We start from the raw sequence: 13,958 nt of genomic DNA on the forward strand, positions 1-13,958 counted from the left end.
GTGGCATCTGTCAGCTCTATTTACGGGCCTTGGGTCCTGCCGCCTGGTTCTTAGCCGAGACCCTCACCGGTGGGGTTGCTGCTTCGGGTGGGAATATTTTAGATAGTTGCCGAGGGGTCACTGGTGTCCAGGAATTGGGGGGGCGGGCTCTGAGAAAGGAGGGGTGAGACTGGCTCAGTAAAGCTCCCCCCTCTGCTTTGAAACCAAAGGTGCTGGCTCAGCCTCCACGGACACCCCCTGGGCCACCGTCCACAGGGCAGCTCCTGTGTCGGATGGCCATGAGCCCTGGCACTGGGCTCCGCCCCAAGATGATCTAAGTTGCAAATCTGACCAGGTCACTCCCTGCCTACAACACTTTAAGTTGATTTTAAAAAGCATTTCCTGCTCTAGCTCTGCTGCAGCTGAGAGCGGTGGGGGGCTCAGCGAGCACCAGGAGCGCTGCTGGTCTTTCGAGACCTGTTTGTACCCCGCTTCACTCATTCATTCGTTGGTCCATCCATTCAATGGACTAAAACCAGGGACTGTGCCAAGTGCTTTACAGACACTTAACACTTTAATCTTCACAACCTCGCTCTGGGACTACTATGCTGTTCAATTTCCAAAAGGGGAAACGGAGGCTCAGAGAGTACCTGCTCTAGAGCACGCTGGTGAGTCCTTGGGAAACAGCCCAGCAGCGGGGACCTAGTCTCTGCCAAGAGGAAAGGCTCTAAGGCAGTGGTTCTCAACCTTGGCTGCACATTAGAATCACCTGGGAATCTTTTTAAAATCCTGATTTCTGGGCCTCATCCTCCAGGAATTCTGTTTCTTTGTTACTAACGTTGTGGCCCCACCCCATAACAAAGAAACTGAATTTCCAGAGGACCAGGCCCAGAAATCAGGATTTTAAAAAGATTCCCAGGTGATTCTAATGGGTGACCAAGGTTGAAAACCACTGCTTTAAGGAGAAAATAGAGCCTTGGGTGGTGACACAGAGCCTTTCCCCAGCACAGGGCCAGGCTGCCTCGTGTGCGGGGCCTGTGTGTGTGACACTGGGACCCATGAGGGAGCCTCCGTGCCCTCTGCCTTCGCCTAAGACCAGCTCTGCATCATGGAAAAGGACAGGAAGTTAAGGAGGACCGCTCTGTGGATGTTCCCCCACCTCCCGCGTGGTTCAGGGTTCAGGATCTGGAGGAGGGGCTGAACACCAATGAGAGACGAGACGAGAAATAATTTGGAAATATTGGGGGCCAGGCGGGCAAGCCCAACTCAAGGGCAAGGACTTCCACTGGTGCCCAGGTCTCGCCAACCTTTTATTCAATTTTGGATACACATCTAGCCCTTAGTCAGGCAGGTAATTGCGGTAACAGACAGACTATCTTAAAAGGTCAGTAAATATTAGAAGGATTTACTCTGAGACTATTTGATCAGGAAATAGCTTGAGCCCCCATTGTCAGGATTAGACAATCGGTGCATAGCTCTGGCCCTTGCCATGGATTCAAGGTTCACCAGCGTTCCGGGCTCCTTGTTTGCACTTCTCTGCTAGTGAAGACAATGGGCGGCTTCCTGCACACTTCCTCTTCAGCCCTTGTGCCTCCCTGGTCCCAGGTGGCATGAGGAGCTGCCCCGCTGCCCCCGTCCTGCAGCACCCACAATGCCAGTCCCACCGCTGAGCTAGCTGGCTCAGAAGGGGATCCACGCAACCAACCCCTCCCCTTCCCTCTCCTCATACCTCATCCTACCAAAGTCAGGATGAAACCCAGCTCTCCAGGCTTTGATCCGGTGCCCTATCCACTTTTCCTCCCTAGACATCTTGCCCAGGGAGCGCTGACAGTCCCTGGCAGGGAAGCAGGAGAGGGGCCTTGCTGGTGGAAATGCACTTGGAAACCACGCGGGTTCGTGCCAGCCTGCCAGTCACCAGCAGTGTCAGGGAGGTCACCTCACCGGAACCCTCATCTGTGTAATGGGTACAGTAATGACAGCCTCACAGGGCTGCTGAGAGCTTCAGTGAATAACATGAAGCACCTGGAATACAGTGGGTGCTCAACCAACTTTAAGCAGCGACCTATGAACCAGGAGGTCCCAGTTCAATTCTTGGTCAGGGCACATGCCCGGGTTGTGGGATGGATCCCCAGTAGGGGGCGTGCAAGAAGCAACCGATCAATGATTCTCATCATTGATGTTTCTATCTCTCTTCCTTCCTCTCTGAAATCAATAAAAATATGTTTAAAAAAACTCATGGGGAAAGAACCGGCTCCCCTCCCTCCCCCCCCCCGCACCCCCCCCGCCCCCCCCCCCCCCCCCCCCCCCGCTCCCCAATACACACATTCAAAGGCAAAATGAAAGAATATTAGAAAACCGATACAGGGAATAGAATGGAGATTCTGGGAGGAACACATTTCTTCCCATATCTATCAGCTGCCTGATACCCACTGTGGACAAAGGGGAATCAATAATGTGGAGAACAAATGGGAGGATTGATGATTTGGGGTTATCAGTCGTGACCCCTAACTTGACCTTTCCCCAAACACACAGTCATTTGGCCAATGGGCTTCTTCAAGAGACCCGGTTTGTGGGTCTCCCAGGAAGGGCGAAGTAGGGCAGGGCTGGGGGAGGGCAGATTGCTGGTATCGGGGACCCTCACCCCGGGAGCCCCAGCTCCGGGCGGCGCGGACTACAGCTCCCGGCATGCCCCGCGCGCAGTGCCTACCCGCCTCCAACCCTCGGGAGCCGGGAGGATGCAGAAGCCGCTGCCAGAAATGAGGATGGAGGCCGGGGAGGCTGCGCCGCCGGCGGGGGCGGGCAGCCGCGCTGCGGGCGGCTGGAGCAAGTGGGTGCGGCTCAACGTGGGGGGCACCGTGTTCCTGACCACCCGGCAGACGCTGTGCCGGGAGCAGAAGTCCTTCCTCAGCCGCCTGTGCCAGGGGGAAGAGCTGCAGTCGGACCGGGTGAGGCCCTGGGTGGGCGGAGTGGGCCGGAGAGCGGAGGGGGGGGGGGGGCGGGGGGGAGAAAGAGGGGGGGTCAGCTTGCTGGGATCGGGGCTGTCCGGCCTGGCACGCCCGCCGGGCTGGGAAGCCGCCGGCTTTATTTCCTAAGAGCCGGAGGCGGGAAGAACTGGCTGGAGGCGGGAGGAGGAAGTGGATCCGAGTGAGGAGTGTTCCCATTGCCTTGGAAACGCACCACGCCAGGCACGGCCATTTGGAGCTCCTGAGAGCTGCCCTGGCTCCCACCCCAGGAGGCGGTGGGTCCGAGCCGGCTTTCCCCGCTCCTTGGAGCTTTGGGGACAGGCAGACACGCAGGGCCTTCCGACCTCCCCAAGCGGGACTTTCTCCCGGGGGAAGGCGTGCCGGCGGCTGCCTCTCCCTGCCTTTTGGGGAATGGGAGGCCTGGTGTGCGGGGAGCTGGGCGGAGGAGGCCCAGGCTGCCCTCGGAGCTGGGCTTCGTCGGGGAGCGGAGCTTGCCCGGCAGGCACCAGGTCTGGGGGTCCGTTCGCTCTGCTGTGAACTGCTGGCGTGACCCGAGTTGGACCCTTCCTGCGCCAGGATCAGCCTCCTGTCTGGGACCAGGGACGCTGCTTGGAGACGACCTCTAAGGGCCCTTCCTCCCCCATCTCCTGGCCATCTGATGCTGTGACCCTGGGCAAGCCCCTCACCTCTGGATGCCCTTTGGTCTCTGTAGAGTCGTGCTGCTGCCCGCCTGCGTCCCTGCAGGCTGAGGGTGTGCGGTGAGATAGTGGCTCCCCAGGAAACGTGCGAACCCCCCGAATGACTGGAGACAGTGTAGGGCTGGCTTCAGGGGAACAGCTTCCAAGAGGGACAATCACTGAGCCCTCCTTTGGGTTGGCTGCCACTGAGACCTCACTGGATGCTCACAGTGACCCCTCGCTATGGGGGAGGGGAGTGAGGCTCTCACTCCTTCCCTCCCCGCAACCCCTTACTGGGCCTGAGTGAGGGGTGGGCAGGGGAGGCCTTACTCTTCTCCTGCCATAGCCTGTGCCCCTCACCTCTCTAGGATGAGACCGGGGCCTACCTCATTGACCGTGACCCCACCTACTTCGGGCCCATCCTGAACTTCCTCCGCCATGGCAAGCTGGTGCTGGACAAGGACATGGCCGAGGAGGGTGAGTTGGTCCAGGGGGCCGGCCGGGCCTACTAGCCCTGCCCTCTGCAGCCTGCCAGGCCTTCTGTGGAGGTCAAAAGCCATGCCTCCCCGTCAGGAGCGACATCTGCTTTCCCCTGTGCTCTGCCTCTTCCCATTCATGCCAGGGCTGAGTCCCAGGGGCTCTGCCGGGCTGACCAGCCTGAGCTCCCACTGGGTGCCACTGGGGAGGTGACAGGAATGCACAGGCAGAGGTCAGAGGGAGCCAGCGAGGCTGGCAGCCTTCACTGTGGGCAGGGATGCCCTTTCTCCCGGTCGTCTGGGTGTGAACGGGCTGGAGCTGGACACGGTGATCCAGTATCTCCGATGCCTGGTGAGGGCTTGCAGTCAGCAGGTGGGTGGAGCGGGAAGCTCTGCCCCAAATTCGGCAACATCTGCATCACAGTGTTGGCAGTGGGTGGAGGCGGGGGAGCCGTGCCTGGGGGGTGGCCTCTTGGCACAGTCAGTGCCACGTCAGCTCTTTGTTGGGGCACAGGGTGTGGCTCTGGGTCAGCTGACCCGGCCAGGCCAGCTTGGACATGTCACTTCTCCTTTCTGAGCCTCCACGTGTATATGAAGTGTACCTGGTGATCTGCACTGGTGAAAGCATGTTTTGCAACAGCGAATGCCATGCGTCCTGATGTGCATAGCCTGTTGGTGTCTAGCACAGTCCACCCTCCTCCCTAGCGCGTCCCCAGTGGGCCAGGACTTCAAAATCAGAGCCCCCCCCCCCCCAACTCCCACCCCCTAGACACTGGCTCAGCAGGGCCCACAGCTACCAGGCAGCCCCTCCTGGAGCAGGTACCGTGGGCGTGGCCTGGGCCCAGGAGCGGCTCCTTGGGGGAGGGGAATAAACACTCAGAGCTGCCACAGCCAACACCTGCTTACAGGTTCCGGTTTTCTCCCTGTTCAGCCACTCCCAGCGCCTTCAGACAGGGCGAGGGCCCCATGTGGGCCTCGGGGAATCTGGGAGGAGACTTCCCGGCCATGTGACACTGGCAAAGTCACCTATCCTTTTGTGCCTTCGTGCCGCATCTGTGACTGGGGGTGACAGCAGCACCCACCTGGCTGAGCTGCTGCGAGGATGAAAGGAGCTAAAACAAGTGTGTCACGCGGCGCAGCATCTGGCACCAGAGGACCAGTGACGCAATGTTAGCTGTCCGTCCTCCGCAGGGCTCCACGCGGGCTCTGATGCAGCGCCACTCACTGACCGCCTACTCTGTGTTCCGTGCTGTGTGGGCACCGGGGACAGCAGGGAGCCCAGAGGCCGGTCATGGACACCATCGGAGGGGTCCCTGCCCTGAGGGGCTTAGGGGAGTCCAGAGGCCGGGGGCCATTCCACTCCACTGGAGGGGTGACCACTTCGTCTCTAAGACTTGGTTCCCTTAACGGTATGGGGACGATAACGCCGGCTTCCCTGTGTCCCCAGGGCCGTGGTGAGCACAGGAGGGGCTTTGCAGACTGGGAAGTGGGGACAAGGATGTGCACATGAGCGGTGACCATGCACTTACAGTGGGCCCTGACGTCCGGAGCTTGAGTGTGAATCTTGGCTCTGCCGCTGAGGGGCTCTGGGGTCTTAGACAAGCTGCTTCTCTTCCTGGCTCTCAGATTCCCCATTGCTTCTGTGGGGCGATAGAAGTGCCAGTCCTAGTTCTGAGAACTAACCACAATAAAGCGTGGAAAATGCCAAGCCTAGCGCCTGGCACTGGGCATCATGGAACGGGCTCAGCCAGGGCCCCTCGCACTGTGGCATGCTAGGGCCCAGTCCCAGCCAGCCTGCTGCCCCTGGACAGCCCAGAGCGGCCCCCGGATCAGGGGACTGGTAGGCACCCCTCGGTCACCAGGCTCGGCCCCGCAGAGATGCCGGCTGCTGAGTGGCAGTATCTCGCCCCTTCCACAGAGCGTGGGATGCAAGGAAGGAGATGTTCCCTCTTGCTTGACCCCTGAACTCAGGAGATGCTCGTCACCCTCGTGTGACTGGAGCAGGAGGTAGGTTTGGAGGAGGAGGGGACACGGGAAGGATGGGAGCAGCGGAGTGACCGGGGACGGCTTTGTCTGTGCCAGGGGTCCTGGAGGAAGCCGAGTTCTACAACATCGGTCCGCTCATTCGCATCATCAAGGACCGGATGGAGGAGAAGGACTACCCCGTCACACAGGTCAGGGAGCAGGGGAGCAGCAGGGCAGCACCCGTGGCCAGAGCAGCTGGTGATGGGGAGAGGGAGGCGGGAGAAAGGTTGGGGGAGGCGGGACAGTGTTTGCCTTGGGGAGTCCCATCGGGCCTGTCAGGGAGGGTAGTTGTCCAGCTCCCAGACGGCCCAGCAAAGCCCCGGACTGGGAGATAAACACTGTCCTTCCCTGCCTGGATCTGGTCACTGTGTGACCTTGGGCCACGCACGCCCCTCTCTAGACCTCGGATTCCTCTGGTGGGATACAGAGATGCTGAGAATTGCCCACCCCTTCCCTTCCTCAGGCAAAACGGGGTCAGTGTGGAGGGACAGGGGGCCCTTTGGGGGACAGGGCAGGGTTAGTCAATTGTCTGTTTCGTGAGATCAGGCGGTGCCCTGGCGGACACGGCACAGCACAGCTGTGGAGCTGGCATTTCTGAGCGTGGACCCTGGGCCTCGGTGGCCGGCCTGTAGGGGGAGCTGCGAGATGCTCGGCCCGCCCTGGCGGAGAGGGAGAGGTGGGGAACAGGCAGCGAGGCACCCTTTCCTAGGCCCAGATTGAAGGGAAGGCTCCGTGTCTCCTGGAGGGCCTGCCTCAATTAGGGGCCCCTAATGTCCCCCAGGCCCGTCCCTTCCCTCTTGTATCACAGTTCCGGCTCTGCCACTCTTCAGCTGGGTGACCTTGGGCAAGTAACTGACCCTCTCTGAGCCTTCATGAAAATTCCTGACTCCTAGAGTGTCTGGGAGGATCGAGAACACGAATGCCGAGTGCCTGGCATATAGTCAGCACTCGGAACATGGCTCCCATCTTCCCATCCTGCCACTCCCTCCTTCTCTCCTTCTAGGGCAGCGTTTCTCAACCTGTGGGTCGCGACCCCTTTGGCGGTCGAACCACCCTTTCACAGGGGTCGCCTAAGACCATCCTGCATATCAGATATTTACATTACGATTCATAACAGTAGCAACATTACAGTTATGAAGTAGCAATGAAAATCATTTTATGGTTGGGTCACAACACGAAGAACTGTATTTAAAGGGCCAGAAGGTGGAGAACCACTGTTCTAGGGTATGTGGTGTGGGAGGACAGAAGAGACGGGGGAAGGCAGGTGCTCACCCCCCTCCTGGGTGCCCTCCACCTTGCCCTTCTTCTGCCCGCAGGTCCCGCCCAAGCACGTGTACCGTGTGCTGCAGTGCCAGGAGGAGGAGCTCACGCAGATGGTCTCCACCATGTCTGATGGCTGGCGCTTTGAGCAGGTGGGCTGGGGGCGGGGGCCATGCCCAGGGCCTCCCAGTCTCCGGGCAGAGTAGGCCCCTCCCTTCCTGTAGCCCTGGCCTTGGGTCTCATGCTGCTGCCCCACCCGAGGGGGTCCTCTTAAGTTACAGTAAACAAGATCAGCCCAGCCGGCGTGGCTCAGTGGTTGAGAGTCAACCCATGAACCAGGAGGTCATAGTTTGATTCCCGGTCAGGGCACTGGGGTTGCTGGCTCAATCCCCAGTGGGGGGCGTGTGGGAGGCAGCCGATCCATGATTCTCTCTCACCGTTAATGTTTCTATCTCTCCCTCTCCCTCCTCTGTCCGAAATCAATAAAAACATATTTAGAGTAAACACAGCCAGGAAAGGCCACCGTTGGCCACAGATGGACCAGGACGAGAGAGGGTAGAAGGCCCACCTGCTGCAGGGCAGTTCTGGGCACCCTCCGTGCTCACAGCAGCCGGGGACTAGTCCCCACAGTAGTGTGAGCGAGCCTCTGGCCCCCAAGTGACAGCTCAGGCGCAGGATTGCCGTTCACATAGGTGAGCAGAGCCCTCCTGGGGCTAACACCTCCGGGAACAGTTCCATACGCACAGCTGCAGGGTCCCGGCCAGCGACATGCCCAGCCACAGTCGCCTGCACGTTAAGAGAAGCCCACAGCAGTGGCTGCGCCGGAGGAATTCATAGTGACCCCTCGTTCCTCCCAGGCCCGAGGCAGGCTTCCCGGCAGGGACTTGTCATCCTACGTGGTGTCGGCCTGGTCACAAAGCAGACGTCCTCCTGTCTCAGGTTCCAGAGGGACCGCCAGTGCTAGCCCGGGGTCAGGTTGGCCCGTAGGGAAGGGGAGGGTTTGGCTAGCCCTGTATCCACACCCACACGCACGCTCCCTGGTGGAGGTTGTGAAGGGAGAAGGCTGGGCTCCCTGGGGGGCCGGGCCGTGTGGAGGAAGGAGCCCCCTCCAGGAGCCAGAGGCCTGATTCACATCTAGGCCTCACCAGGGACATGCGGTGTGCCGGAGCAAGCCGCCTCTCCACCCTGCGCCTCGGTTTCCTAACCTGTGCTGTAGCGCTGTCGTGAGAGGAGAAGGACCACTGATGAGGTCCCTCGTGCCGGGGGGACTCTAGCCATTGGAAGGAGTGGGCGTCATGCAAATCGTTAGACGTAGTTCAGTCTGTAAGACCCCAGAGAGGCCTTGGGGTCTCAGGTTCTGACTCCTGTTCACTCGTCCTGGCTGTGGGCCTTCCAGCAGGGCACCCCCTCCCCAAGCCTCGTCTGCGGATCGGCTGGCACTTCCTCTGCTGCTGGAGGAGGGTCCCTGGGGCTGAGGGAGGCCTGCCAGGTGCAGGGCCTTTGTCAGCCAGAGGGGCCGGTGGGTGTAGGGCTGCCCTTGAGCACCCACGGGAGTCTGTGGCCATTGCATGTGTTCTCAGAGGCCGAGCCAGCAGGTCGGGGGCGACTGGTCTGGCCTGAGCAGTGGGCGACCTGTCCTACCTCTGCTTCCAAGAGTGAACCGGAGATTCTGTGGGGCCCCCTCATGCCCGCCTGGTCCCAGGGCTGCGGCAGCCTCATCTGGCACAGAGGGCAGCCTGCCCATGATAGGCCTGCTTTTAGGAAGCGGCCTGCTAGGCCTGGGCCGGGCCGGGGTGGGGCTGCGGGAGGAGCAGCAGTGCTGCCATGGCCTTCCTCCAGGGACAGGCCCAGCCCCGGCCAGGGAGGCTGGTCTGAAAGCACAGCAGAGGCGCAGGGGGGGAGGGGCGGAGACGGGACTTGCAGCCTAGAGCTGCTCTCTCAAGTCCTGGCAACCCAGGGATGCGTCTGAGCAGAACAGCCAGATCAGGACACAAGTTGGTATTTTTTTTTTTAATCCTCACCTGTGGGTATTTTTTCCATGGATTGTTAGAGAGTGTGGAAGGGAGGGAGAGGGGACAGGGGAAAAGAGAGAGAAACATTGATGTGAGAGAGACACATCCGTTGGTTGCCTTCCCCATGCGCCCCAACCAGGGGCTGGGGGTTGAACCTGTCCCCGAGGTACTTGCCTGTGACTTGGAATCGAACCCGATACCCTTCTGTCCTCTGGCTGACGCGCTAACTGCTGGGCGCACTGGCCAGGGCACACGTTGGTGTCTTGACAAGCCGATGCCCACCTCCTCCCTCCGCACTGCCCCCTGCTGGACTGATCATCTCTCTCCCCGTGGCCCCCCTGTAGCTGGTGAACATCGGCTCCTCCTATAACTACAGCGGGGAGGACCAGGCGGAGTTCCTGTGCGTGGTGTCCAAGGAGCTCCACAGCTCCCCCCACGGGCTGAGCTCCGAGTCCAGCCGCAAAACCAAGGTGAGCCCAGCCTCCCCGCTTCCTCCCTGCCCCCCTGCCCTCCACGTAGCCATCCCTGCTTCTTCTTCCTCCCTCCCGCTGCACAGGCATAACCCCCCTCATAGTCCACGCCATCCATCCCATGCCACCCACGGTCCTGTCTGCTCATCTGGTCACCCAGGCCCAGGCTGGGGAGCAGTGAGATGGGACCATCCCAAGGCCACGGCAGGAGTGACGTAGATGCCACTTGAATGGTGGCCACAAGGGGGAGGGAGTGCCCTGGGCCGGGCGTCTGGCCTGATGTGCCTCGCTCTGTGCGATCTTGGCCAAGTCCCCTCCCCTCGGCACCTTCTTTGTGTTGTCTGAGAATTGAGGGGGGTAGGTCATCTCTGTGGTGCCGTCGAGCTTAGAGCTTCTGGGATCCTAATGGCCCGTTTATTCCCAGGGGCAGGTCAGAGTCCCCAGCTGGCCCAGGCCGGGGTGGGGAAGCCCAGTCTCTTAGCCGCGCCCCTTTCCCAGGCGCCTGTGATTACACCCTGGCCTCTGAGGCAGCCCCAGCTGCCACCCTGGACCCACGGCTGGTCACAAGCCTCAGGCGCCTTCCGTAGGGCCCGTGGGACAGGCAGCAAGCCGGGCGGGGAGCAAGGGAGGCCATTCCTTCCGGGGTCTGTCCCTGTGCCTTGGAGACGTATGAACCCTGGCTTCCTGTCTGTCTGTCTGCCTTCCCTGGCCTGGGGCTTCCCTGGCCCACCACCCCGCTCCGGCCAGTGGCTGGTGCTGCCTTGCAGGGGCGCAGTGAGCCTTCCGCTCCTGCCCCTGGGCCAGCGCCCGATGCTGGCCTCCCAGAACTGGGTGGTGTCCGCCCTGGGTCTTCCCCGGCCTCATTTCAACTCGGGCTGCTCTCCTGAAATGAAGCCTTCCCAGGTGTCCCTCAAGGACACCCCCGCCACACTCGCATCCAGGCGCACTCCCTCTCCAGCCCCCTTCTCCCCCTGCCCAGCCTGCACCCTATGCCAGCAGCCGGACCGGCCCTTCCTGTGCTGGTTTCTCCCGTCCCTTCCCAGGCTTCCCAGGGGACTGGCAAATGCCCAGCTTCTTGGCTGTAGCCCTTCCCTCTCCCGGTCCATCTAGCCCACTGCCCGCCCTTCGCCGGGGCCCGTGGGGACAGCCGCCCGCAGGCCCCTCGCTAGTTCTCCACTCTTTCTTCCCTGGGTCCGCCGGCTGGTCCACAGAGCGCGGAGGAGCAGCTGGAGGAGGAGCAGCAGCAGGAGGAGGAGGAGGTGGAGGTGGAACAGGTGCAGGTGGAGGCAGATACACAGGAGAAAGGTGCAGCCAACCCCCGAGGAGAATGATTGCTCACACAAGCCGGAGCCTCCCGCCCGCTCCCTGCTGGAGCCAGCGCAGAACCGGGGGGCCGAGGGCTGCTGGGGGGCGGGCCGCCAGGGTTAGCTCAGCCGCCTGCCTGGCACCTCACCTGCATAACCATCCCTTCTCTCACTTTCTCTTTGCAGCCCAGTCATCTCAGGATCTCGCTAACCTTTTCTCCCTCCCACCACCGCCTCCTCCTCCTCAGCTTCCCGCTGGAGGTCCTGCCTCATCTTCATCCACCTCTTCTTCCTCCTGGATCTCTGCACCCTGCCTCTTCCCTCTCTGCCCCTGTCCGGGTTTCCTCTCTGCCTGCTCACGCCTCCATCCCGGGGCCACCCTGGTCCCAGCCTCCTGCGCCCTCCACCCAGGCGCCCCAGCCTTGCATCTCAGAGCATCCTGCCTGCCGCCTCCTGCATCCCTCCTGGCAGCTCCTACCTCCTGGCCTGGGGAGGAGGGGTGCAGCTGCACCTCCTCTGGCCCTGCCAGCACCACTGGGCACCTCTGAGCCTGGGCCACCCGGCCCCAGCGCCTCACCTCCTCGCCTACTGCTCACATTTCCTCCTTGCAGGTTCCCGTCTGCACCCCTCAGGCCTGAGGCTGCGCGTGCAGGGAGGGCCTCAGCCCCTCGCCCACCCCCAGAGCGCCACCCCCGGTTTGTAGCTTGGCGGAGCTGGAGGGAGGGCAGAAGCCAGGAGGGTGCTCAGATCTTGTTCCTTGGACTTGGGCCAGACTTCTGGCTGATTTTTCGCCCCTCGCCAAAGTTTCTCAGCTGATCTTGGCCTTGGATATGAGGCTGAGAGAGAAGAAGGAAGCTAGGGGTGGACCCTGTGCCATCTGCCCATCAGCGCCCGAGCAGGCTGGGCAGGGGGGAGAGGGGGATGCAAGCCAGATGCCCCGGCCTCCCCCTGCACACGAGCTCCTGCCTCACCGCCTCGGGGCCTGGGTCCCCGTCTCTGCAGGGAAGGCAGGACAGGCCACACTTGGGTTCCCGCGGCCTCTGAGGAGTCAGCCGGAGCCGGTACAGGGATCGGGGATCGGCGTGCGGCACAAAAAGCCCTGGTCCCGTACTTAGAGCCCCGACTCGGTCTTGTCTGCCTGCTCGGTGACTCCGGGCAGCCACTTTCTCTAAAGTGGGGGCGATGACTGCTTTCTGACCTGCCTCTCTTGGCCTTGACCCCCTGGCCAGAGTCTTAGCAGAAACTGGCCTCCTAGGCAGCCACCACCAGCCCAGAATGGGGCTTGGGGCTCCCAGACCGGGGAGCTGGGCCCCCTCCTCCTCCCCTCCTCCCGGGCTCTGTCTGAATCCACCTTCTCTGGACCTCAGCCCCCTCCCTCCTCCCAGAAGGGACCCTGTGACTCACCTACCTCTTTCTCTCTCCCTCTCTCCCTACCCCCCCTCCATTTCAATCTCCTTTCTGTCCTCCTCCTGCCCGCCCATCACCCTCCTCACCGGCCCCCCCATCCCTTTCCCGGTGTTCTGACCGCCCCGCCCCCACCCCCTGCCTTTCCCTCTTATTTTCTAGCTGTTACAAGCCAGAGGCACCCGGATGTGAGGCCCCAGATCACCTCCAGGCACTTGGGGTTCCGATCTGAAGTCCTTTATTTTTGTACCACGGGGTGGGCCCCCAGTTCAAGGGGGAGGAAGTGCTCTTCCCGCTGCCACCTCTGCCTACACCTGTGGGGCTGTGACCTACCCCTGCCTCCCTGGCGGGCCCTGGCACCCCTGGGCAGAGCCGCCTGCCTGTGGCCAAAGTGTGGCGCTGTCCAGCCGTGCCTCCCAGGCCCCTACGTCCCTTCCCCCGAGACCCCCAGCTGCATGGCGGATACAATCCCTCCTGGCCCGGTCACATCACCTCCTTGAGCCTTAGCCTCCCTGTCTGTCAAATGGGCCCACTCTCCCCCCACCTACCTCACAGGGTTGTTGTGAGGTGCAGGGTCTCAGAAAGCCCTCCCTCAGGGAGTGAGTGCCCCACCCAGGGCGGCCCCCTCCCCGCTTCCCTCGAGAGGAAGGACTGTAGCTCCAGATGAGGTTGGGTAGGTGGGGGGGGGGGGGGGGGGGCAGCCCTCGGCCTTCCCCTGGACCGCTCTGCCCTCTGTACTGCTGTGGACAGAGGCAGGGGCTCAGCAGGGGCAGTGAGGCCACTTCGGACCTGGGGAGACGGGAGAGGGGCCACTCCCTCTGTCAGGGCCCCTGTCTGACTCCCCGCGGGTACCTCTCAGCTGTGTCTGCATCACCATGTAATAAAATCTGAAGAAACAGCGGCCGGCTGCCTCCCTCCTTCTCTGGGTCCCTTTTGGGGGCTGGGGCTAAACTCAAGGTGGGCTTTTTCCTAAAACCCGGGACCCAGAGGGGTAGGGGACTCACAATGGCGGGGTCCTCGGCCCAGACATCAAGGGCATCAGTCTTGCCTTGCTGGTGCCCACCCCTCTCTGGGCCCCCTTTTCCTCGTCTGAAACAAGGGGTTGGACCAGGCGACTACCAGGCCAGGCCAGCAGGTTGCTGAGGGGCAGGGAGCTGGGCGCCAGGAGACCTGGTGCTCCCTGCCTGGCTCCCTGCCCGGCTCCCGGCCTCCCACTTCCCAGCCTCAGCCCACAGTCCAGATGACCCTCTGGGGGCTGGCTTCACGCTGCTGCTCGAGGCCTCCCCTGCTCCATCCCAACCCCCTAGGACACCCCTGCTCCCTGCTATGACAACTTTTGGTCGCCTCCACCCCTCCCTGTTGCTCTATCCTCTGCCCCAAGTCCCAGG

The 13,958-nt window shown here is 61.9% G+C and overlaps 1 protein-coding gene across 6 annotated transcripts; it reads left to right on the top strand.

The window, feature by feature from the left end:
• The first annotated feature begins 2,678 nt into the window (after positions 1 to 2,678).
• KCTD17 (potassium channel tetramerization domain containing 17) lies at positions 2,679 to 13,456 on the top strand. 6 transcript variants are annotated; one of them, XM_070411053.1, is made up of 8 exons: positions 2,680 to 2,924; positions 3,988 to 4,096; positions 6,178 to 6,269; positions 7,437 to 7,532; positions 9,737 to 9,862; positions 11,074 to 11,167; positions 11,778 to 11,861; positions 12,733 to 13,456. In XM_070411053.1, the coding sequence occupies exons 1-8, from the start codon at positions 2,715 to 2,717 to the stop codon at positions 13,068 to 13,070; spliced, it is 1,149 nt and encodes a 382-aa protein (XP_070267154.1). In that variant the 5' UTR covers positions 2,680 to 2,714; the 3' UTR covers positions 13,071 to 13,456. The 6 variants fall into 6 exon arrangements, 5 of the variants coding, with proteins under 5 accessions (XP_070267155.1, XP_070267159.1, XP_070267154.1 ...); XR_011470866.1 differs by lacking the exon at positions 11,074 to 11,167 and having other exon boundaries at positions 2,679 to 2,924; positions 12,733 to 12,820; XM_070411054.1 differs by lacking the exon at positions 12,733 to 13,456 and having other exon boundaries at positions 2,679 to 2,924; positions 11,353 to 11,870.
• Positions 13,457 to 13,958: the final 502 nt, after the last annotated feature.

Source organism: Myotis yumanensis, unplaced genomic scaffold (genome assembly GCF_028538775.1).
Source record: "Myotis yumanensis isolate MYYU_CA2020_CCGP unplaced genomic scaffold, mMyoYum1.0.hap1 SCAF_3, whole genome shotgun sequence".
Taxonomy (NCBI): domain Eukaryota; kingdom Metazoa; phylum Chordata; class Mammalia; order Chiroptera; family Vespertilionidae; genus Myotis; species Myotis yumanensis.